This window comes from Corvus kubaryi, unplaced genomic scaffold (assembly GCF_017639235.1).
Source record: "Corvus kubaryi isolate FWS band 111438036 unplaced genomic scaffold, C.kubaryi_AGA036_p1.0 133, whole genome shotgun sequence".
Taxonomy (NCBI): domain Eukaryota; kingdom Metazoa; phylum Chordata; class Aves; order Passeriformes; family Corvidae; genus Corvus; species Corvus kubaryi.
The window spans coordinates 4,174,758-4,198,627 of NW_024580667.1; the positions used below are offsets into that span (position 1 = coordinate 4,174,758).

Consider the following 23,870-nt stretch of genomic DNA (forward strand, 5'->3'; position numbering starts at 1 on the left):
GATTAATTCTAGTCACAGTAATCAACTTTAACAGTTTCGTTTTTATTACTGAAGTATCTACTGCATTTACAGACCAGCCCTGTTAACCCAGTAGGTCCTTACAGAATTGGAACGCTTAAATCCACAACAGAATGATTACTTACACTCGGTTATGCTTCTCAAAGACACCCTTTACAGGCAGCTTCTCTGAAGGGGAATGAATGGTACATACTTGTGCATGGGGATAAGGGAGTTAGTTGGGCATTCCCTAGAACTAAGCCCAGTTTCTGTGCTTTCTGCTCTTCAACAGGACAGAGGAATTAATTACTACCCTGAAACTGTGCAAAAACCCAGAACTGACATACTTTTGGCTTTGAGGAAAAGTCAGGCACAGAAATTATACTGATGTCTCAAAGAGCTACACTCATGACAGGGAAAGTAACTGCCCTCTTTCCTCATAGCCCTGGCAGCAGTCAGCCCAGGTCCCATCTGTAAAGCAGTGATGAGCTTTACTTCAGTTAATTTAATTTAATGGTACTTGTACCATCCAAACTTGGCACTTGAATTTGTCAAATCAAGAGAAGTTTAAGAGAGTGGGTCTGAAGCCAAGGGCCAGCAGCAGTGATCCTGCAGTACCAGAAGACAAGTTGCCCCAAGGGATGCACACTGCCCAAGGTCAGATCAGGCTTGTTTCCCAGGAGTTATGGGACACCATTTACCATGGACAATTTCACTGTTTGGTGGGGTTTTGTTTGTTTGTTTTTTAAAGACAAAGATCATTAAAACTCTCTGATGATCACAGCAAAACCAAGAACAGGGCAGAGACAAGTAGTTCAAGCTACAGCCCGAAGTGGCAGCAAGAAGTCAGTGGATGACTGGAGCTGGCCATTTAATACCCTCTGCAGAAGCCTAACACAATTCCATACAGCAGTGCTACTCCTGACACTGCAATGGAACATGGAGTGATGTACTTCTCCAGGGAAGCCATATCACAACATTCCACCTCCTTCATACCCTGTTATTCCAAATAGAGCATTATCCCCAACAACCAGTTCCATGATTTCTCACCTGCAGTTCAACCCTAAAAATCCATTATTTTACTTCATTTCTATTAAACTATGCCCATCCTCCAACATTCTGTGGACTTATTTTATGGAATTATTTGTTTATGCAGAAGAAAATATAAGATAACTGCATTATTTATGCATAGCAATTCCCATAAAGAAAATTAAGAAATCCCTACAACTCAGTCACCATGTTTTGGAGTTTGGTTAAGCCAGACCACCATCTCCTTTGAGTCCCTCCTAAAATAAGGCCAGGCAATTGGTAACATCCTATAAGAGCAGCCTGCTTCCACAGCTAAGGACAGGAGTGCACATACCCAACAAGTGTGCTCTCACTTAAAGTATTTGAAATGTCCTATGAGACACAGTTGGAAATGATTCAGTAAATGCCATACTACCTATAACTGCTTATTATGAAACAGTGACATTCTGGAACACTGACAGGTAGCATATTGGTGACATTTGTGTTATCTCACCTACTACTTCTATAATAAACTTCTGAAAAATTGATAACTTTCAAAAGCTTTATTTTGTAGACATACAAAAATTAGGTTTTAAACTGAATTAATGCGTAATATGCTGAAGTTACAATTCTCTTGAAATGTGATGATACAGAGAATACTTATGTGTGAAATATACTTTTCTGCCACACTTTATGCATGTCTTGGTACCACTCCTGCAACTGATGTGCTCCTGAGCAAGCCCAGGCTGCCACTGACCCACCTGAAGGGGATGTTTCTAAGAATCAATCTGAGCATCTCACAGGGAGACCACTGAGGTTAACCTAAACAGCACATTCTCTTGTATGTGAGAAGTCCTGGCTTTTTAACGAATTTCTCAATAGTAAGGAAGGTGAAAAATTGTACTTATCTCAGAACTTCAGATAAAACCATGAAAAAATGCTTTATATGTGAATTTTGATTTAATACCTATTTAAAACAAACCTATGTAAAGATCAAAGGATCAGTTGAAAGGATTAGCAACAGAACCACTGGAAAAACAATCTACACAGAACAATATTGAACTATAAAAAGAATCGTAAATACTGACCTGTGCGTTTGCCAGGAGTCCTCAATTAACAGGATTTGCAGAAGCAGATCCAAATAAGGTCGAAGCTCGTATGTATATGAATATGCAACCTAAAAAGTGAAAATGCAGAAAACATAAGAAAGCATTCCTTGAGGCATGCAGCTTACACAGTGAAATACAAGTACACAATTCATTTGAAGTCTACTCTAATTCAAAGGATATTTCAAGCTACAATACTTATTTTCTAGAAAGTGTTGGTTGTGTCAGGAATTTTGCGGGTTGCAATTTTGTTTTGTTTTGAAATATAGTAGGTTATGTAAAAGCCAAAATGTTTCTTTATGACTTTGTGACATAGGGAAGCCCCACATCTGAAGCCCCAAGCACGACACGCTGAATAAAGTACCTTAAAAAATACCTTCAGAAAAGCAAAATTACAAAATGGCATTATGCACTGGTATTGCTTTTAGGCAGTGTTCACAGGTTATCTTCAAAGGTTATTCTAAAATGTAAAATACATGGCTAGCAAAATATCAGTAAAGTGATTTTTATGATCCTTTCAAGTGTCAAACAAAGGGACATAGAAAAATGTGATGTTACATGAAAATAAATGTGCAAATATAAAGATGGGCCAACAGAAGTAAAAAATTTTATTTGCAGTGGAAAAGTGTAACTGACCTTACAGAGATTACAATGGAACTATAAGACAGTATCAAAGATTATTTGCTGGGTCTGAAGCCAAATATGTTCTGCAGACTTGTAAAAAGAACCTTACGAACATACTTGACATAAATACAAGGGAGTTTTTAGGAAATTATTTCAACTTCCCATGCCATCTACGAATCTCTTTTATGGATAATGACAGAAAGCTTTAACAGATGCTGTTGAAATACACAACCACCACCTCGGTCTACTCTCCACACTTAACACATCATTCCTGACTTGTTAAAGGTTGATTGCTTCCCTAAACTCATAAAGCACTTCCTGCAGTACTCCAATGTGATGCACAGACCCAAGACTGTAAAGACTGACAGAGGATGCCATCTCGAGGAAAGTTTATATATCAAGCACCTGTGCAGTATTTAATACAACATTCTTACATATAAATGCAGAATCATACACATTTTTAATCCCATCTTTCTCGTAGCTTTTTACTTTTACCTGCCAAAGTAGCTCACTGAGGACTGTGGAAGAGAATTGAGGATTCTCCCAACAGCAGAAACGAAGCAACTTGATGGTCTCCTCAGAGTTGCTGCAATCTTCAATAATTTTCTTTACATAACTAGTTCTCACAAACAGAATGTCTGCTACGTTCTGCTGAAGTGCCATTATAGGCTGAGATAAATTAGGATCACCGTAAGGGTTGGCAAGTGGGGGATTACCTGGAACAAACAGTTGTTAGAGATTAAAAAGTGCTGAAGTACTTTTAGTGTAGACACTTCAAAATACAAACTGGTGTAACTTATCAAAAAACATAGGTGGAGAAAAAACACAAACACTCCCTTAACAGCTGACTTTCTTTGAAAAAAAAATGGTATGAAGTAACTGATTTTTATGTTTGTGAAGCTTGACACTTGCTACCTGAGAGAGCTACTTCTCCCTCTCTGATAAGATTATGCAGTGACAATCAAAGCAGAACAGCTGGAGACATGTTCATATGCAAGCGGAGAAATCACTGAGATTCCTCAGAGAAATCCTCTTATCTCCCAAATTTATCTATTTCACTGCTTGTGTAACACAGCCCAAGTCATATTTTAAGTGTCTGTTTACTTCACAAGACAATGCAAAAGTGTTCAGAGGAATATCTATGTTAAAACGGTCCCATCTGAATCTCTGGAATGTAGAGAATAAATACACTTTTGTAATTAATATATCTTTTTAGTCAGCTTCATTTTGTGTAGTGAAAGAATGCTGATTTGCTCTTGATGTTTCTAAATTTAGCAGTGTTTTGAGTTATTGTTTGAAGATGCCCAGAAGTCCAAGGGAGAACTTTTCCAGCTTAGTAAGCTGAAGCAAAAAATAACTTTATTATGCAAACAGTAATCATAATTAGTAGTCAAAGTAAAGTTCATACAAGTAATCTTTTTTAGTACAATATTATGACTACAGTGAATATACAACTATTTTTCACAGGTAGAATATCTTTTCAGTTTAAGCTTCAAGTAATGCACTGGAAAAAACCCCAAGCAAAACTGCCACATGATTCTGAAGCTTATTACAGCACAGTAAAATCTTCAGTTCATTAATCTCACTATAGCATAGTCTAGCCTATTGACTTTATAGCCTGATACATCAAGCTGTAATGAGTTTGCCATTAAATAGCTTCTCTACAGATTTCTAATTAGGTTTTCTAAAATATGCTTAGCGGAACGTGTACAGATACAGGCTATAAAGTCCACATGGCCCAATATTCTGTCACCATTTCTCAAAAATAACTCCACTCTATTCAGCTACTGGAAATGTTAATGCTTTACACTCTGGTTAATCAATTTCCAGCTGATTCTTTATCTTTTATAAATTGAAGTGCTGGCTTCTGTTTGCTGTCTTGAGTTTAAATGAGCACCAAATCATAATCAAGAGCTACCTAAAACAATGCAACATCTCTTCAGTGGTAAGCACTATTAGTTATCTCAAAACCTGCTATGGTGGTTTTCCTGTACATATTATTTCTGTAGTCTATTTTTTTATCGCCTACTCAGGATAAAAACATCTTTGGACAACTCTTTATAATGGGCTTAAACTATTCTAAAAGCATTACTACTTTGTAATGAGCAACCTCCTACTTCACAAAATATTTCCCAGTATTTTTAAGGAATAAGCCAAGCAGCATAAAATACAGAAGAGATTTCTGTCTTGGTCTTTTTAGTATAACAAATCAGTTTTGCTTCTGGCAAACAGATTTGTGTCTTTAAATGAAAGATGCTGCTACACATAAAAGCAACATTTTTCCAGCTAATCCACTTTATAAATAATTGCTAAGCATGCACAAAAAGACGTTTACTGATATAGTCAATGGATCTAAAGCAAACTTAAAATTTACTGTACCATTGATAGAAGACTGCATCCGTGATGAGACATTGCAACAGCGGATCAGTTGTGACACAACAGTGTACAGCTTCCCCAGCTCAGCATACTGGTATTTAATTGGAGGGCCTGGACCTTCATCCAGAGCCACCAGCATGAAGGTTGCAGGAACATTTAGTTTCAGAAGTTGTGTCTTCTCTGCTACACCTATATGGGGCAGGGAGGGGGAAAAAAAAAAATCTTGTTTCTGGCACTGAAAATACATTATTTTTAGACTTTTTTAAAAGAAAAATAACAAGAGTTTACATGACTTGCAACTTTTTAGTTCTATTAAAGCCTCATTTATACTTTCTGGGGAAAAATAACCAAATCAATAAAGATGCACAACAAAACTATATACAGCTGAAAAATCACACTGAAGGGGAGTTGTATATTACTACAGTTTCTTTTCTTCACAGTGCTCATTAGCACTTAAGCAACCCATAAGTAACATCTGTGTTAATAGCAAAGCCTCAGAGAAGTCTCTTGGACAATGAATTAATCCTTTTGTTGTGAGGCCCAGGATAGGAAAAACCCCCCCCCCCCCCCCCCCAGTGTATTTTGTTATTTTTCTATCATGTCCTAGATACATCAATTACAAACTTAAGACATTTCTAACTGTGGCATACAATGTAATAAATGCAAATTACATTACAAAATCAGTAAGAAAACCTCCAAAATCCCAACCAACCAAAAAATCCAAACCTACACCTGGTTTTACTGCAAGAATACCTTGCACATAATACACAAGTACTTACCAGGAAATTCACTATGTCCCTTCTTGCATTGTGTTTCTTATTTTGGTTAAAAGTAATAATTTTTCATATATTTCCAAGTCTTTTCTTATTCTGAAACACAACTGGACCTTACCTTCCATCTTTCTGATAAGAAGAAGTGTAAGTGCCTTTTTTATGGCATTTTTTCTGATTATGCTAGATAGTTTTGTAGTGGCATCCTGTGTAGAACTGATCTCTCACTTGCTTTGATGTGAACAGTTTACTATTTGATTTCTCAAAATGTCAGACAATTTAATCTTTTTCACAGAATGCAGGAATGATGCTATTGTGGTTTTTGATGAATGAACTCTACATCCATACAGAAGCCTTCAGGTAACAGTAGTAAGACAAGGACAACAGCTTACTGTATTAGTATTTCCAGGTTTATCTCTGCAGGGTAGATTGTGACAATGATCAGACCCACAAATAAAATTGTATTTTCCTATCTAGTCTCTGAGTGCTCTCCTACTCAGAGGCCTGAACTGCACTGACTATGAAAAGCTAATGAAGAAGAAAAGAGAAGTTGGAGCAGAAGAATTGCATCTCTCTTTTCTGCAATAACATTAATTCTACTCTGGGGGTCATGGCAGAAACCTGCCAGACAGATAATACTTTGGTAGGCAAAGTATATGAAAGCAGCAGACATTACAGGTGTAATTAAATTAACACAATTGTCTAGATTAATTTTAGAGACAGGAAATTAAATTCCTTTAAAATTGTCTACTTCCTGCATGAGCTGATAAACAGCAATGGTCAAATATTTTACAAAATTTCACCCCCACCCTCTATCAGCAGGACACTGTCTTACTGCTTCAAGCTTCTCATGTTTATCTTCCAAGGATGAAAGGGAGACTGAAGCCCCAAACTCCAAAGAGGAGGAACACAGATGCTAGGGAGCATTTATATGACATGTAATGATAACAATCTGCCTAAGGATGGAAAACTGGATTCTCCTGCTGTTACCTCTGCAACTGGATCATTAATAAAGCCTCAGTTTATTATAGTTTCATCAGTTAAAGCAATTTGCTTACCTAGATTGGCATACATCACAAACAGATTGAAATACTGCTGCAAGTGGCGCCCGTGTTCGGATACTTCCCTTCTTAGAAGATTTAGTACCGCCCTCAGTAAGTGATCACTTAAACTTAAGTTATCGTAAGCCTACAGAAAGAAAAAAATTCTACTGTTAGTGACTGAACCTATCATATCTTTATTTAGTTTATACTTTTTACTATGATAGAGAACAGAACTGGTTAAAAGGTATGGGATTCATACAAGCTCTGAAGTACCAGCAGCTGGTTAGTCTTCTGTGTCTCACACAGAGAAAAAGACAGACAGGGAGTAAGACTCCCATCACTCAATACCATGTAAATCCAAGAAATTAGGCAGCTATAGAAACTTCTAACTGGGCTTTTTTTTCCAATAGCAGACAGGCCTAAATACTCAAGAAACACACATGCAATTCCATTGTTAACTTCATAGACTAAGAAAACCAAATTACCTCTACAGGTGTATCTCAAATACCTTGTGATACAAAACACTTCCTAAGCCTGTGTTAACTTTAATTTTACACAAATTCTTTTGCCAGACACTGTAATGGAAACATTCTGAGAAGGTGAGTGAAACCATGTAAGCAAAAAGTGCCTCACTGCAGACATTAAAAACATGACAAAGCAAAGGCTCGAAAAGGTTACCTTTTTTAATAGAGTCCAAACAAAGCCATTGTTATCACAAGTATTACAGTAACATATAGGCTTTTTTTTTGTCAGTTCTAGGTGTGTAAAATCAGGCAATTCACTGTCTACTCCTACACCAAGTTACAATTTTTGACAATTTCACTGTTGCAAGATACATGGGATTAAAACTTACTGAACTCCTGCAGATTTTCAGGTTAGCGTCAGCCTGTTTGTGGGGGCTTGTTTGTTTGTTTTGAAGTTCTAAATAAAAACAAGGGTTCACTTCCTACACATTACTTCACTAAAATAGCCACTGGTTTTATTTTGTAGGTTTCACACTCCCTACTCAAAGCTCCCACTGAGCCTTCACAGAGATTTACAAATGAGGGGAAACTGAAGCCCTCTGACAGCAACTCTCTCACTAACTGGTTGAGTTATATCCTGTTTTGTAGTGCAAAATGGGCTGTACAGCTTTCCAGCCAACACTGATGCATCTACTCCAGAGCTTACTTTACACTAAATGCTTATGATGAAGAAAGAGTAAGTTTCAAAAGCTTTTCGTTAGAAAATTAAATACCTGACTGGAAGGTCCAGGAGAGGCAAAAGGTGATTGACATGGTCCGTCTTGCAATGAAAAATGTGCAATAAATACTATAAGTTTTGCAAATGCACCCCTCACTTCTGCACTGGGGCATTCCAGGAGATACTCAGAGAAGCGGTTTGAAACATTAAAAAGGACGTTGTGTGCAAACCAAAAGCGTACATTCTTGCTGTGACGGAGCAGGATGCACAGGGCATCATACCTGAAACAGGAGGTGACACCATTATGACCAAATGCAGACATTAGTGAATTCTGGCAGACATGTTCTTTTGCAGAGTTTGAAGAAAATATGTGTTACAGGTGATCCGCAAACATTTTTATTCACAAAATGATTCTAATCAGATAATTTGTAGTTCTTATAGTGATACTCTTATGAGCAATCACAAATGGAAGATAACCCTCAATTAAAAACCTAACATTTAACTGTAGCATTTTACTTCTATCACCTGTAAGAATTAAGACGGCATTACACCCCTAAACTACTCCTCAAAGCAGGTCCTATTTTGCAGCCACCATTCTCTCTGTACTGCAACTGGGGAAGAGGGTGAGCAGCAGAGAACACAGGGGGATTTCATAAGCTGTGTATGCAGCACATCATTAAATATGTAACCTAACAAGAATTTATAGTCCCATTTACAGATCTTAAAAAACCCCACAAAATGAAAAACCAATACCCAAAGACTAAAATATGTTTCAGAGAGGGTCTTGCATTACTCTGTCCTTCCAGCAGGAATATCTCAACTCTTTTTGATCTCTTAAAATAAAAGGAGTAACTTAAGCTACTCTGGAAGTTGCTACTGGGGGTACAAATTTGCCATGTATTACACAACTACTTACTAGTAACTAGCTGGTAAACTACCAGCCATGAATACTAGATTTTCTCTCCAATTTGACCAGTAGTAAGGCACACTCCTTTCCCCAGCAGAGAATAACCCAGCTTAAGGTCCTTAAGATAGGACTGTTTGTCACAGTGTGGATTTGAATTACAGGCCCTGTAGCAATGTACATAAAATACCCTGCCAACAGTGTCTCAGACACTATATACATGTTTCACAAACAGAATACAAATATACGCTGCAACAATGGGCTGTAAAGAGATTTGTTAAGAACAATTCAAACAATGTAAAAACCATTCTGGATTTGTCAGAAAACATAACCTGTTAGTTCTGTGCTAGTGACAGCTTCCATTCTTTCATTCTTTTTAAAAGACAGACAAAAAGACACATTTAAGCTCTGCTGGAAAATTAAACTTGAAGCTGTTCAGATCAGCAGGATATTTTAAGGCTCAAATTCTTCCCAGTATCTTCTACTCAAATTTTCCCCCTCTTCATGTGCACCTTCACCATGTATCTAAATGGGATCTTTCAAGAGACATCAAACTTCCAAAATTGTAATTATTGTTAAAAGACAAAATACCAATCACTAGCAGGGCCACGGACTATTTTCTTTGTATGAAATCCTGTGGTGAAGAGAAATCTAGCAGCAAGCTGAATACTAATCATAGTTATTTCTTCTGCTTCAGGCAACAGATGATCTTGTCCTAAAGAAAAATCAGAATACTCACATGTAGACAAAGTAAAAGCAACTTTTAATAATTTAACTGATTTCAGATTACTGTTTTGTCTGACATGGTGTCCCAATTTTAGAAGAAACTGGATCAAAATAGCCTCTAGCTTCTATAATGTATCATTTGAAAATGTAAGCTTTAATACAGGTACCTGGAGGCTAACATATGTCTGACTTTTATAAATTCAGCATCTCACCTTTGAGAACTGTTTTCAACAAAAGAGCCCTCAAACTTGAGCATTTTAACTTGATTTAGTACAGCAACTGAGTAATAGCTGATAGTTTATCAAAGTATTTTGTGCTAAATATGCTGGCAAGTTCATCACTGATGAACAACTGAACAGCAGGTGTCCAACTGCAAAAGTCCACAAGGACAAGAGTATTCAAAGCAGGACACACCAAATTTTCACTGGCTAGATAAATCCTCGGCCACACAAACCAAAATTCTTCTTGCAAGAAATGAATCCATAATTATCACACTACCATACTAACCTGGAGGAGGATTTAGGTAGACACTATTACAAGTAAGCAACTTCTTTATGAACTGGAAATATTCCAGGCTGTACTGCATCCGATTGTGCATGAACTGCACGTTCTGCTTCCGCACGCTTCGCTCAATGGCTGAGGGCATTTTAATCTGGTGGGGTTTAGTGGTGATAGCGATTTCTGAAATATATTTTATTAGTTCATTGTCTTTGTCTATCGTGTCCATGCGTTCATAAAAAAGAATGTAAGCATTCCACCACCTCTTCTGGCGCCTGTAGGACATTCGCTTCATCATGTGGTCAAACACTTCGCCCATGTACTCTCCCCCAAAACACTGGTTTTTCATTTCTTCATCGTCATCCATTTTACACTCTGTCACATCTCCATCATCAAATTTGTACCACCGATTCTTCTCACCATCTCCACCATTCCTCTGGATAATGTAAGAGTAGTAATGTCCACCGCTGGCCTGGCCGCTGTGCACAAGTACACCCACAAGTCTGTACTTTGTGCTCCCAGAGTGTTCATTTTCTGACTGCTCATTTTGTATTATCTGATTTTCAGGATTCACATCATCCCCTTCCAATTTTGCAACACCTGCCACCGTGTAAGGTTCCATGTCCAGTTCTCGTGGAAATTCAAAATAATCATTGAATTTGATTGCACATTCCCTTTCCCAGTCATAATCAAATCGTTTCAACTGGATTGCAAGAACTGGAGGCAACTTCTTAATCAACAAGCGTTTCACTGTGTCCACCTAAAAAAGGACGTGAACAGTTACCAGCTCTCAAATTTCCATTCATTTACTCTCACCAAATACCAAACTGAGTAATGAAAAGATGACTTTTCTTCCCTGAACATGAACTAAGGCTGAACATAGTACAGCTGTAACATCACAGTTGCACACAAATTTAATATATAAGGAAGCATTACCTTTTTGTTGCATTTTTCACAATGATATGCATTTGCACCTTCCAATAAATCTCCTTTGACATACTGTTCCAAAGAATCGAGAAGGTTTTGGTGATTCCGTATATCTACATTCAGAGTTGTGAAGGATTCCTCACATTCATACCTAGGAATGAATAGGTAAATGTATGAGAAAGGTAGGAACGTGTTCAACTTCTTATGTTTTACAGGTGCTACAGTGCGTAAGCAGTACAAGAACTGAACTCTTTTTTTATTGCAGTTTTCCTACAGTTACATTACAGTAGCTGCACACCACATTTTTATGGTCAGGAATTAGACTGATAAACACAAATACTGTATCACACCTAAAGACAACAGTTCAAAACAGATGCCAATTCAGCAAAAGACCAAACAAAAAGTCTTTTTATTTTCTATGTAAAAATCTCTGAACCGCCATCTTTATAAAATCTTTTTGCATGTTTATGACTGGCTTTCACACTGTGTTCTAAATATAATCCACAGACAAATCTCTAGCAATGAACCAGCAATGCTTGAGAGACAACCAGTTGATACATCCTGGAAACAACTTTTTGTTTTTAAAGATAAAGAAGTGATGAATAAATTTAAAAAGCTGCATCTATTCCAGTGTAACCCTGAAGGGCTTGTTTTCCTGATATGCAATCAAGCCTTCAAAGACTGAATAAATAAATATTTAGAAACACTTCAACCAACAGCAATATTCATTCATCCATTAAATAACTTACAAAATATAGAAAGGCTGTTAATTTGCCATATACAAATCCACAGTTTAGTTACCAGGAGTTTTCTCCTCCCTAAACTACAATCAGGGTAACATTTTCATTAATAAGCACAACTACGCAAATCCAGTAGAGCTCCAAAAACACAGAAAATACTTCAGGATAGTACATAATATCAGGAATGAATGGTAATTCATGTTGCTTCTCCTCTGCATCTGCCATTTAATTACCCATTGCATATAAAATCAGTGCTATCATTTTACCTTGCAGTATTCCAACGCACTTCTAGTCACTCATTGTAACCACGAAACTTAAGATGTTCACTTTACAAATTCTTCTTATTCATATATTAGCTCAATTGAAGTTGAAAGATTACCTCAATAAAATCCTTTTGTATCATTTTTCCCTGTCTTTTAATTGCTAACTGAAGGCTAAAGGAAATGGTCAGCTTTCAAAATAAAGAGTATTTGCAATGGCAACATACAGAGATCTGTATTGTTAAAGAATCACGCATGATATGAACAGTAGGAAGGCCAACTGATAGTGACAGAAATTAAATACAATAATAAAACAAAGCCAGATGTAAAAAAGCATAAGTTGATCATTAGGCCATCCTGAATTTTGCATGCAATTTTAACCATCCATCTCAAAAAGAGAGATAGATTAAAAAGTCTAGGGAATTACAACTTTACAATGCCTAGTTCTATTCCTTCATTAACAACCATCATCAAAACAGTGAGCTACAGACCTGCAGTCTGATTTGGCATGGGTGGTTTCTTACACACCTTCTACAAAGCTGAGTTTCAGTATTCACATTTAAAGCTAACTACAAATACAGCAGGAACCTTAAGACAAAGATGAACCTCCTATACCACTGTCCTTAATTAGAGGTTAAGTAAGTGAGTATGTGAGTATGTTCATAGTGAGTATGAACAGTTTTACTCACTGGAACTCAAGATTCCTACTTGGCTCAGCTCTAAACACACACTATGGAAAACCAAAGACAGAAACAATTTTTGGCCAGGTATTAAAATTTTCTACATTGCATTTGGCCCCTATAATTGTTTTCACTTTTAACATGAAAAAGCTTTTTCTTTCCTGCCTTGATCAATACACAATGCTTCACATACAATCTGTAAGTAGAAGCAATAATGATTAAGTGCCTGTAGACAAACGAATGTTCATCTGCAGAAAAAAATAAGGCAGCAAAATCTATTCGCTTAAAAAACCCACTCTTTGACTCTAATTACTTTTATAGGGATAAAAACACGGGTTGTTTTTCTGTAAAAAGGATTAAAATCTTCAACACTTACCGATGTGGGCATCCTTGACAAATCTTCTGATCAGCAAAGGACCCTCCTAAAACTTTACTTAACATTGCTGGATGGCCCAAAGCTTTTAAAGCTTCATCTAAGCTGTCCACCAAGGAATTAAAAAATTCTAAAGCATCGTGTTGTTCACGTAGATTTACAGGTTCACCCCAAAGTCTGAAAATGAAAGCACATTTCGTCAAATATTTTTTGTTTTGTTCACCAATAGTTTCTTTTAGAAAAAAAAAAATTATTCAAGCTACTAATCCCTCCTCCTTAAAGAGCCAAACTACTCGTTTTTGATGTACTATGCGCCCTGTTGTTCTTTCCCCGACACTTATCTGGTAAGTATAAAAACATGGTCTTGTGTATAACTTCATACTTAATTCAGTGTCTCACTATCAAAAACTGCTAAAATTCAAAATAACCATCCTGCTGTAAACCTAAATGTATTAATAGACTTCTACAGAATGGTGAAAAAGCATATAAAGTTGCACAGCTTCTGCTAATTTACACTTTACATCATTGCCATTCTACTATGATTAGTTTTGTTGTACTTAGTGGTCCAGTGAACAAACATCAATTCTCAATTTTCTACTTACCTAAACTGTTTCCAAAATCCTCTTGGTACATAGTACTGTAGCCTGGAAGCTGCTAAATGACCAAAAATTACTTGGAGATGCCTCAAAACACCAATATTGTACTCTTTTCTGTCTTCAGTTTTGCTCAGTGCTGGTTTGTCTTCATACTGATGTGGATAACCAAACACATCATCTCGTGGGTCAACATTGCTCTGAAAAGCAGAAGAAAATTTGTGCAATTCACTTTCATATGTAGCTGTCCCATAGTTGCATCCTTTGTTTAATTTGACAATCAAAGGAGTTTCACACTCTCAGCGGAAAACCCAAATACTGTCTTTGTTTGCATTAACAGAGTTGTGGTGGCAGAAATAAGGTGCAGTGCTCTCCAGTACAAAACCACAAGGAGGAATTCTGGAAACACTGCCACCTGGATCTTCTCAAGTGCCCCTCTGACAGTGAACCTATTCAAGTATGAAAGATTATCCTATTTTCCCCATGGATATCAGTGGAAATCAAAGTAATTGACTGGCAACAGAAATTTATTATGACCTTTTCATAAAAAAAAAAAATTACAATTTAAAGATTAGGTAATTCTATCTAATTAAATTTACCTCGTTGTCCTGCTTTTCATCCCCAGACATATCATCATCTACATCACTGCCCGTGCCCTCAATTGCAAGAATCCCATTCCTGATGGCTGGAATCATGTACAGCTGCTGAATGACAGAATTCATGTAACAAGTGGCACCAGCATTTTTCAGTCCCACAAATCCCTTTGGCGGTCGAGGCCCAACAGGTGGCAGATATTCCCATTCTGTGAGCGCTTCACAGGCTAAGAGAAAACAGCAGAATGTGGTCAAAGAACTGTTTTGTTACAAAATAAAGAGGACATTCATACAGTACAAAGGGCAGTTGCATAAAATTATTATTAGTCTGTATCACACTGCAATTTAATAAAAAACAATGTTCCATCAGAAAACTTAATTGCTAAAATTAACCCAACTTCTATGAAGGACAGTTCTATCTGTAGTCTTAATGTTGTAACATTTTCTTCTACTGCATAACTAAAGAGGTGGCCAGACAAAAATTTAGTCTATTTATACGTGAAACAGAAGTCTTTCCTCAATACCAGCAAGTTTCTTAGCTGAACAATTCAGCTGAATGAAAACAGAATATATAACCAGTTTATAAGCCTTTCAAAAATTATAATACTCTCCAAAATTTATAATCCTTAAAAAATTTACATTATTTCACTTAAGCCCCACTTCTACTTGCCAGGATGGGAAACAATTTTAGCAAATGCTATCTATATAACTTGATATATATTTTTTCCTCCTGAGTCTTCTCTCTCAGGTTTCCTGACATCTCTTCAAGAACATTTACAATCACAGGTTTCCTATGCTAAGCTGCTGTTCTGCAGTTTTAACACAAAAAGTTCTGATATAAGAGAGCATGCATATTTACAAGCAGACTTGGTATATGAATCACAGAGCATGCACAGTTCATACATGTGTTCTCTCTTCTGTCTGACATACCACAGAGATCTGGTGTTCTACTGTGCTTATCAAATACTTGAGTGGAACGAAATGCCATGAAATCCTTCTAAATGTGAGGTGATAAGAAATACACTACTTCCCAGTAGAAAAAAAGAGTGAAGAAGAAAGGATGAGGCAGAGGGGAAAACCATAAAGCTATCCTTTTAATTTATTCATCTGAGATGGAACCAAACAGAAGAAGATTGAAAAACCTCAAACGACTCATTGATAGCACGATTCAAGCAAGTAGCACTGCCATTTGGAGAGGTAGTGGACAACTCCCACCTTGGGACACTATTTTTAATTGGTTATGGTTTTGGTAAATGCTGTGAGTTTAAACCTTCTGTTAAATCACACAATGGTTTGGGTTGGAAGGACCTTTAAAGATCATCCAGTCCAACCCCCTCCCATGGGTCAGGACATCTTCCACTAGACCAGATTGCTCAGGGCCCCATCCAACCTGGCCTTGAACACTTCCAGGGACGGGGAATCCACAATGGGGCAACCTGTTCAGCATTCTCATAGTGAAGAACTTCCTCCTTGTGTCCAGTCTAAATCTACTCTCAGTTTAAAATCATTGCCTCTTGTCCTCTATAACTACAGACCCTGGTACAAAAGTTTTCCTCCATCTTTTTTATAAGCCATGTTTAAGTAATGAAGGTCACAATAAGGTACCCCCAGAGGCTTCTCTTCTCCAGGCTGAACAACTCCAACTCTCCCTGCCTTTCTCACCATATGAGCTTGGGTTTTCTTGGTTTGATGGTGTTTGGATTTTGTTTGGTTGGTGGTGGTGGTTTTTTTCTGTTTTCCCTTTCCCTGCTAGTATTACAGCAAAACATTTTTGCTATACCATATAGAGCCGGAGAAAATACGCTCCTGCTTGTTCATTTTTAAAAAAGTCTTACATGATTTTAGTGATAACAACAATCTATGCTAAAGATGAGCCTTTTGCCATCCTTTTGAAAATTAGCCCAAGTTTCACTTGACTATTGGGTTTTGAAGCACTAACAGACTGCAATCACTACAATCTTTCTCCGCTGAGAGGGAGAAAGTTCTTTCAGCGCAGAGCTGTGCAGAGACAAGGCCAAAATGGAGCCTGAAAAAGGACTATGACAAGCAGAGAATGAGTTCAGAACTAAAAAGAGAAACAGAACAGTGGACCTGTGCCTGTGTGTGGACAATGATGACAAATCAGGTGAGCAATCAAGAGACTGGCACTAAAACTACGCTGAAGATACCTGGTGAGGCTCTGGGATTGCTTAGGAAGAGCCTGAAATGATGAGACAGAAGTAGAAGATACAGATAGAATGAGGTTCCTGGGAGCTGGTATGGACAAAGGGGAGTAGTCAGAGACTGAGATAGGAAGGGTCAGGCTGTGCAAGTGACTGGGGCTGGAATTTGGATGGTGCCTTGGAATGCAAGTCGGTACATTCACTGCATAAAGAAAAACAAAGGCTACACTGGCAAACTCTTCTAGATTCTGACAGCCTGATTTTCCAACATTAAAAGCAGCCACAAACAAATCATGAACTAAAAAACCCAGCATTTGGTTCACTGGATAATATAAACAAAACCTATACATGACATATACATTAAAGAGTAGAAAATAGATAATTAAAAGTATTACATACTAGTGATTGCTGTACCTATGTAATACATTTCAGTCAACGTGTCTACTATCTGTTTGAGATTTCGCACACATCCAACTGCTAGTGCAACTAGGAGCTCAAAGCCAGCATTAATAGTAGCTGGTGAACTACAGACTGGTATGGCCTGCTCAGCAGGCAATTCTCCATTTCTCATGTATTGTAGATAAACATTGGATGCTGGAAAGATGAAATCATCTATCAACTCCTGAAAAAAAAAGACAATAAATCACCTGTTACCATGGAAATTATTTTACAACAGAGTAAGGGCTATTACATAAATGAATGTCTGAGAACCAGAGGGGTACTTAAAAACAAAGTAAGAGTAAAAATTGAGACCAATACCACAATGAGCTTTTAAATTTAGAACAGAAGAACTCCATTCTAAAGTAGTTCCCTGCAAACCACCTCCCCACTTAAAGTTAAAAATAAATCTGTACTGTTCTTGATTGATAAAAAATTTCTTTTGCAAAACCAGTATTATCTACAAAGGTCTTTATCAATTAGTGCTGAAAAACCAACACTCCTGTTCTATAATACCAGAGGTATAAACAAAACAAGTCTGATTAAAGAGATGCTCAGATGTGATGCATTTGTTCAAACCTGCCCTAAGCATTAACAGCACTAATTAAGAACGTGTGCGGGAAAGACATTACAGGGGTAATGAAGGAAAGCAGTCCTGTACAGGACTACCCTGTATCTAGCTCACTATCTCTGTGTGATGTTTGTCAAATACTGGAATACAGTAAAATGAGAATGTTAAATACACTTTATGAATGAAACATGGAATTTTAAAAATTATTTTTGAAGAAAACATTAAACTCCAATTAAAAGTATTTTTATGGATACAGACCACAAGATGTGAAGCTTCTTTTGACTTATTTACAGGTAAAAACAAACAACAAAAACCCCCCAAACATCCACCCCCCAAAAAAACCCCTAAAACCTCACAAAGACAAAAATTCCCCTCCATAGGTCAAAAAACTTGAACTTACTTTAATGAGATTAGCACCTCCTTTTTCACAACCAATGTGGTATTTCTTCTCAGGTGTCTGGAATGCTAACAACTCTTTTGTTACTCCAAGGTGACCCTCTAAGATAGTTTCTTCAACACCTGTCTCCCCTGTTCTTTTTACTTCATCCTGCCATTTAAGAGAAAGTTAGGATACTCCAAACAGCAAATATTTACCAAGCTCAGAACTGTACTTTACAATAAAGCAGCAAAAACCTAATTATCAGGAATAAACTGATCCTAAAACTTACCCTAATCCTCTTAAGCCAGTCAATTTCATTATTGAGAAGAACTTCAGCATTGGGTACATTAATATTACTGTTGTAAGCATAGTTAAGAAGATGTCTTAAGAGGGTGAAGTAGTCTCCAGAATGCTTAGCTCTCTCTCTTGCAGTGCTCTGTGTAAACCAAAAGCAAATGAGAATTTATACACGCTTCTACTTACAGTGCAACATCAACATATTTCCCCTAAATCTGGCAATAAACATAAAAGAAAACAAGTGTAAGGTGATTTTTAACCTTTTAGAAGTTTACAATAGTATTTAGCTGTTAATGAATGGCTTCTCAACTATTTTAGTAGCAATTTCTATACCTGAATGGGAGAAAGAAAACCAAATCAAAACTTACAATCAAACATTCAAGAGAGGCATGAGCATGGGGAACTGAAAAGCCCTGGCAGGACCAGTAGGAGAAGGCACTAACTGTAGGTATCTCTCTAAGCTGCTAATGTTTTTACTTAAAGGTTAGCAATCACCAAAGATCAAATGCAGACATTAAAGCCTCTTGTTCATGTTCTTATCAGAAAATACAAGAGAGTCCCTCTTCCCCTGATCTAGCTCAAACGGAAATCATCTGTGCTGCTTGCCTGTAGGTCAGAAGGAATCTATATTTTAGTGACTGTTGTTAATAGCAATTCGTCTTTTCTTGCAGGTATTTTGCCCTATTACTTTTTACAGACACTCCCATATTGAAGACTTTATCTCTGAAAACTTACCCCTAGAACAGTAAACAGCAGGGTAATGAAGAAAAGGAGAGGTCTCTGTCCCATGCAACACCTGGTAGCCATTAAAAAGAATTGCTCCTGTGCCATCTGACGAACGGTTCTGGAAATAATTTAATAGAAACATTAAATTCAATCTCCCTATCCAAACAGGACATTAATTAAATTTGTGTTTATCTGCTTAATGCCATTTTCTAAAACTGAAAGTAATGTAAGAAACGAGAATAGTTTAATTATTCACTAGCCATCATATTGTTTCTCCTTGCAGTGAAATTTCAGATGCATTAATTATATTACAAAACCTGTTCCACAAATCAAATATTTAAAGAAAAAGAAACTTAGAAACACCTAACACCACTACACCTTCGCAACTGCCAGCAAATATTGCATAACACAACCATTTGCAATCCCAAATCTTTTTTTTTTTTTCTAATCAAGCACCAGTTGTACCTGGTAAGACAAACCAGAACTATTCCAGTAAAACTGCTTTTATGTGTCGCTGCAGCAGTTTGCTGAGTATGTTTGAAGTGATCAAAATTTATCATTAGTAAGACGTGAGAGATGATGACCCTCCTGAAAATTCAAGTGGCTATAATTAAAGGAAATTTTCCACCTCAGAATCTAATCTAATCACTGGAGCAATGCGGGAATGGATAAGGTTCAGTAAAAAAAAATACTTAAGGCAAATCCCAAATCCTGTTCTTTTAAGTAGTAGGATTGTCTGAGCAGTATGCCTTGTAAAAACTGTTAGGAACAACTCTGTTTGTGTGGGAAGAGACTACAAATGAATGCTGAATGAACGATTTTATCAAAGTATCTCAGCATATGAAAAACTGAGTTTTGCAGAGTCTGCTTGGTGTGGTTGTCTTTGTTTTGTGTCCATGGAGTCAGGGTGGAAAGCACACCAAAGAATCCTATTCCCTTCAGAGTTTTTTCATGTGTGGTTAACTGTGGTTTCAAAGCCACATAAGGATGACCTTGAGGTCAGAGCAAAGATGCACCTGGCTGAGCACCCCATCTCTGGTACCATGCACAAAGGAAAGTGCACAAGAAGAAGGAATCATGCAGTGACACTTCTCCAGAATGTTCTCTCAGCTTCTAACAATCCGTGGTTCAGGAAGACTACCAAGAGCAGTATTTCATAGCCCTCACTGGACAAGTTCACAAAAGAACCCCTCAAACCATTTCCAAACTGAAGGGTTGCACTGCTTAAGTGTTATGCTCAAGAAGGTCTTACACAAAGAAACACAGTTCTTCCTTTGTTCTCCCTTTGCTACTTCTGATTTTAAGGGTCTCTGTGGTATTCTCCTCCCACCATTCATCTCTCCTCCAATATGAAGTGCCCCCAGCTATTCAGCTGTTCCTCAGATGGAAGTCATTGCAGAGCTTTGATCTCCCTTGTCACCCTTCTCTGATCTTTCCAAGTTCTCCTACTCTGCTCTGAGTTGCAGCAGACCGTGCGGCGGGGCTGGTCTGTTTTGTTCTTAACAATAATTGACATTTTATGGGGTCTGACTGCTGAGCTGACATTTTTGTAGAACATCTCACAGAAAGTTATTGTAAGATACAATCCATCAGCTGCTTGGGACACATCACACAGACACTCCTCAAGTCTGCGCATTTTAAAGGCAGAATGAAATAGATACAGGTGATATTCTCCTAATGTGAGAAATGTAACCAAGCGAACACATGCCTTACACTGTTATGTTTCTGAGGAGCATGCAATGTTTGAACACAAGTATTATATTTTTGTGAAGCTGTAACAATCTAAGAGCTCTTAAGGAATCATGAGAGGGATGCAGCTGCCTAAGCACAGGCATCTTGTGCTGTTTTAGACACATGATGACAGCACAGAGCTGGCACACAGGACATGAGCTGCATGATGAACTTGCACTCAGCAGGTGGAACAGCTGGAGGTCAAGCACCTCCCTTAGAGCTGCCAACCTGAATCCTGCCCTATTGAGTGCTCCAGGACACAGGTTTCTGTATAGTTAACAGACAACAGTCTCTTCAGTGGGTATAAGTGCCATTGCTTTACACCAGCACAAAAATTTTTATTTATTTGGGCTACATACATGTGGCCACCAAACACTTTGCAGAAATCAGCAAACTACTTCTGGGTTCCAGGATTATTTAGGATTAGCTGTTCAGCTATCTCCTCTTAACTAAGGAGACACCACTATAAAATCAATTATCTTGCACTCAGGGGACACCACTACAAAATCAATTATCTTGGAGGGGAAAAAAACTGCCCTAGCATTTAGTATTAATTTTGCATTCTGTTTCTCAATTTAGAGGTAGCATGGTTATGCTCTGAGGAAACAGAAGTCCCAATCTCAAACTCTGAAAAACAAACAATCCATCTGATCTTTTCTAGAAAGATCCTATTTGTGAGATCTGAACTTGATCATCTTCCTTGTCTTTTATGGTGCACCAAAAATATTTTCTCACATGCATATTTTTGCTCACATTGTTCTCTGATTGAATGTAGGAGATTAGAGAACAATTGTCATGGAAGGATATTCAGTTCTGTCTGGTATTTGCTAAACCTTCTCTGCATTACAAACACTGATTTGTTTCCACATTAATCCAGAAGAGGAACTTTTTAGCACCTTAGTTCAACTTCACCATCTTCATTTACAAAGCAGTCTTCTGTTTCTACTTATGTTTATGCTATTCTATCATGTAACAATGAACAGCTGCACCATTCTAAGTGACATTATCATACATATCACAAGTTTTACAGGCATGTGAGAGAAAAGAGCTCAGAGCTAGTTTCTTGTACTGACAATATAAATTATTTTTCCATACAATGCGTGATACAAGCAAGCTTCAGTGAAACTGAAAATTCAATACCCTATTCCACAGGCTGCAAACTAATAAAGCTTGAGGTATTTCTGGTAACCTTCCACAGTTTCACCAGTGTGTGCAAAGAGTTCACCGTAACGAGATGCTCTGACGATACCATTGATGCTTTCGGTACGGCAAATATTCCTAAATGTAAGACTTTTCAACCTGTTTATCTAGAAAAGTCAAAAACTCCAAAACACAGTGCTCAAATTCTGACCACATTCATCTGAGAGCACCACATTCTGAATCCCTTTAAAACGTACCAAAAGGCTGAAGACACTACTAATTTCTGATCTCTCGCAATGAAAAGTTGGAATATTCATGAAACAACAGTAAATTAAAATTAACTCTTTAGTCACAGATAAAGCACCGGCAACCAAGTTTAATAACATATAACAACTTTCCACCTGGATGGTTTCTGAAAACATCCACCCCAGTGCTTCACGTGACAACTTCAGACGGGCTGAAGCCACTGCTCTGCATTTAGGCTTTATACTCATTTTGAATTGTCAAATAATAGATGTGATACAAAAAAGAAAATAAAAAAACAACACCAAAACTTACTTGCTGTGACAGTGCAATAGTAAATCAATGATAAACGTCTGCCATGCCTTCTCTTTACTGAGTGCATCCAGTGCCGTTGGAATCAAAGCAAAACACAGGGTCATCACCTCCAGTGCTTCACAGCAAACTTGTTCATCTTCCATGTCTGGTTCATTTCCTGCATTTGTCTGTGAAAACAAACAAGAGTGCACAAAGTGGGTACAGCAAACAATCCCAAGAAACCCAACTGGCTCCAAGGTATATCGCTAAAAACAAACACAAACCACAGCTTTGTGATTAGTGACTTAGTGATACTAAGTGATTATCAGTGCCAAGTATTTACGCACTCCACTCAGATCCAAGCCAAAGCACTATGTGGGATGACTCGAACTTCCAGAACTGTGCTTCTCAAAGCAGGATTCTAAGCGTGAACTTACGGAGACAGAAGTTAAATAGGAAGCTTATAGGCAACAATTACATCAGTTAGTACTGTTGGGAGTTTTTTTTTGGTTTGCATCTGGGGTTTTTTTTGTTTGGGATTTTTTTTTGTTTTGTTTTTCTTTACTAGTCAAAACATGGAGTTTAAAGCTTGGAAAACTCTTACTACTCAAACAGAGAAAGGCACAGTGCTGTATAATTCATCAATCCAGTTTTACAAGGCTTTGACACTCACAATTTATTTGACCAAAAAGCTTTTTAATACTGCTAGAATTTATTAATCACTTTGCTATTTTTCAGAAACATGAAAGAGCTGTTTAAGTTTTAAACACAGCTGCTGTGGTGATTTTTGAAACAGAAAATAATATTACTGCTAATTGGTGCTTAGGTTACTTCTTCAACTAAACACCTGAATCAATTGAGTTGATTTTGGTACATTTTTTCAAAATAAAAGGAGAGGCAAGCCCTCTCCTCCATCTAGAAGTAATTACCTTCATGAAGTTCTGAAGAAACTGAATGCGAGCAGGTCTCAATTCATCATTTATAAATCATGAGTGCAGGATTGCAACATTAACTAGAGGCATTTAATATTTGTTTTATATGTGGAAAGGTATCAAGATTAATTAGGCAGAAAGAAGGGATTACAACGCAGAGGAGAGAATTAATTGTCAACAGGCCAAAATATGCCTCACTCTGGCAACAAACACTATTTTGTCCATGCACAACAACTGAAAAATCAGAGGCAGTCACTGCACTGCAGCAGGAGGATGTGGCAGTTCTGACACAACTCAAGATCAGAAAGCAAATGCAGAATGCCTTCAACAAGTCCAGAACTGCACCTGCTCTGCACTGAAGCCCTGGTTAGAAAGGGAAGTTATTTCTGCCCAGCTGCAGGGATCCAGGAGAAAGGCAAAGTACATTTTATACTCAATGAAGTACTTCCCTGCACTCAGGCACCCAGAGCTGGGGGGTCTGTGCATCATTGTATTTAATCTTTATAAAGCCATCATAAAATTATTTCCTCTCATCTATAACCAGATACAGTTCTCTT

General features: G+C 37.5%; 1 protein-coding gene across 4 annotated transcripts in view; it reads right to left on the reverse strand.

The window, feature by feature from the left end:
- Positions 1-23,870, reverse strand: part of USP9X (ubiquitin specific peptidase 9 X-linked) — a 95,848-nt gene that overhangs the window by 4,759 nt on the left and 67,219 nt on the right. For 3 of the 4 annotated variants that reach the window (XM_042034892.1, XM_042034922.1, XM_042034912.1), the window contains exons 26-41: positions 22,403-22,569; positions 18,983-19,091; positions 18,240-18,386; positions 17,972-18,118; positions 16,962-17,184; positions 14,407-14,627; positions 13,817-14,007; positions 13,218-13,391; positions 11,171-11,312; positions 10,244-10,994; positions 9,602-9,725; positions 8,162-8,387; positions 6,940-7,069; positions 5,115-5,300; positions 3,231-3,451; positions 2,094-2,182 (exon numbers count right to left, since the gene is read on the reverse strand). In XM_042034892.1, the coding sequence (XP_041890826.1) occupies positions 2,094-2,182; positions 3,231-3,451; positions 5,115-5,300; positions 6,940-7,069; positions 8,162-8,387; positions 9,602-9,725; positions 10,244-10,994; positions 11,171-11,312; positions 13,218-13,391; positions 13,817-14,007; positions 14,407-14,627; positions 16,962-17,184; positions 17,972-18,118; positions 18,240-18,386; positions 18,983-19,091; positions 22,403-22,569 (3,248 nt within the window). The remainder of the gene's footprint in view (positions 1-2,093; positions 2,183-3,230; positions 3,452-5,114; positions 5,301-6,939; positions 7,070-8,161; positions 8,388-9,601; positions 9,726-10,243; positions 10,995-11,170; positions 11,313-13,217; positions 13,392-13,816; positions 14,008-14,406; positions 14,628-16,961; positions 17,185-17,971; positions 18,119-18,239; positions 18,387-18,982; positions 19,092-22,402; positions 22,570-23,870) is intronic. The other variant, XM_042034901.1, reaches the window with a different exon arrangement.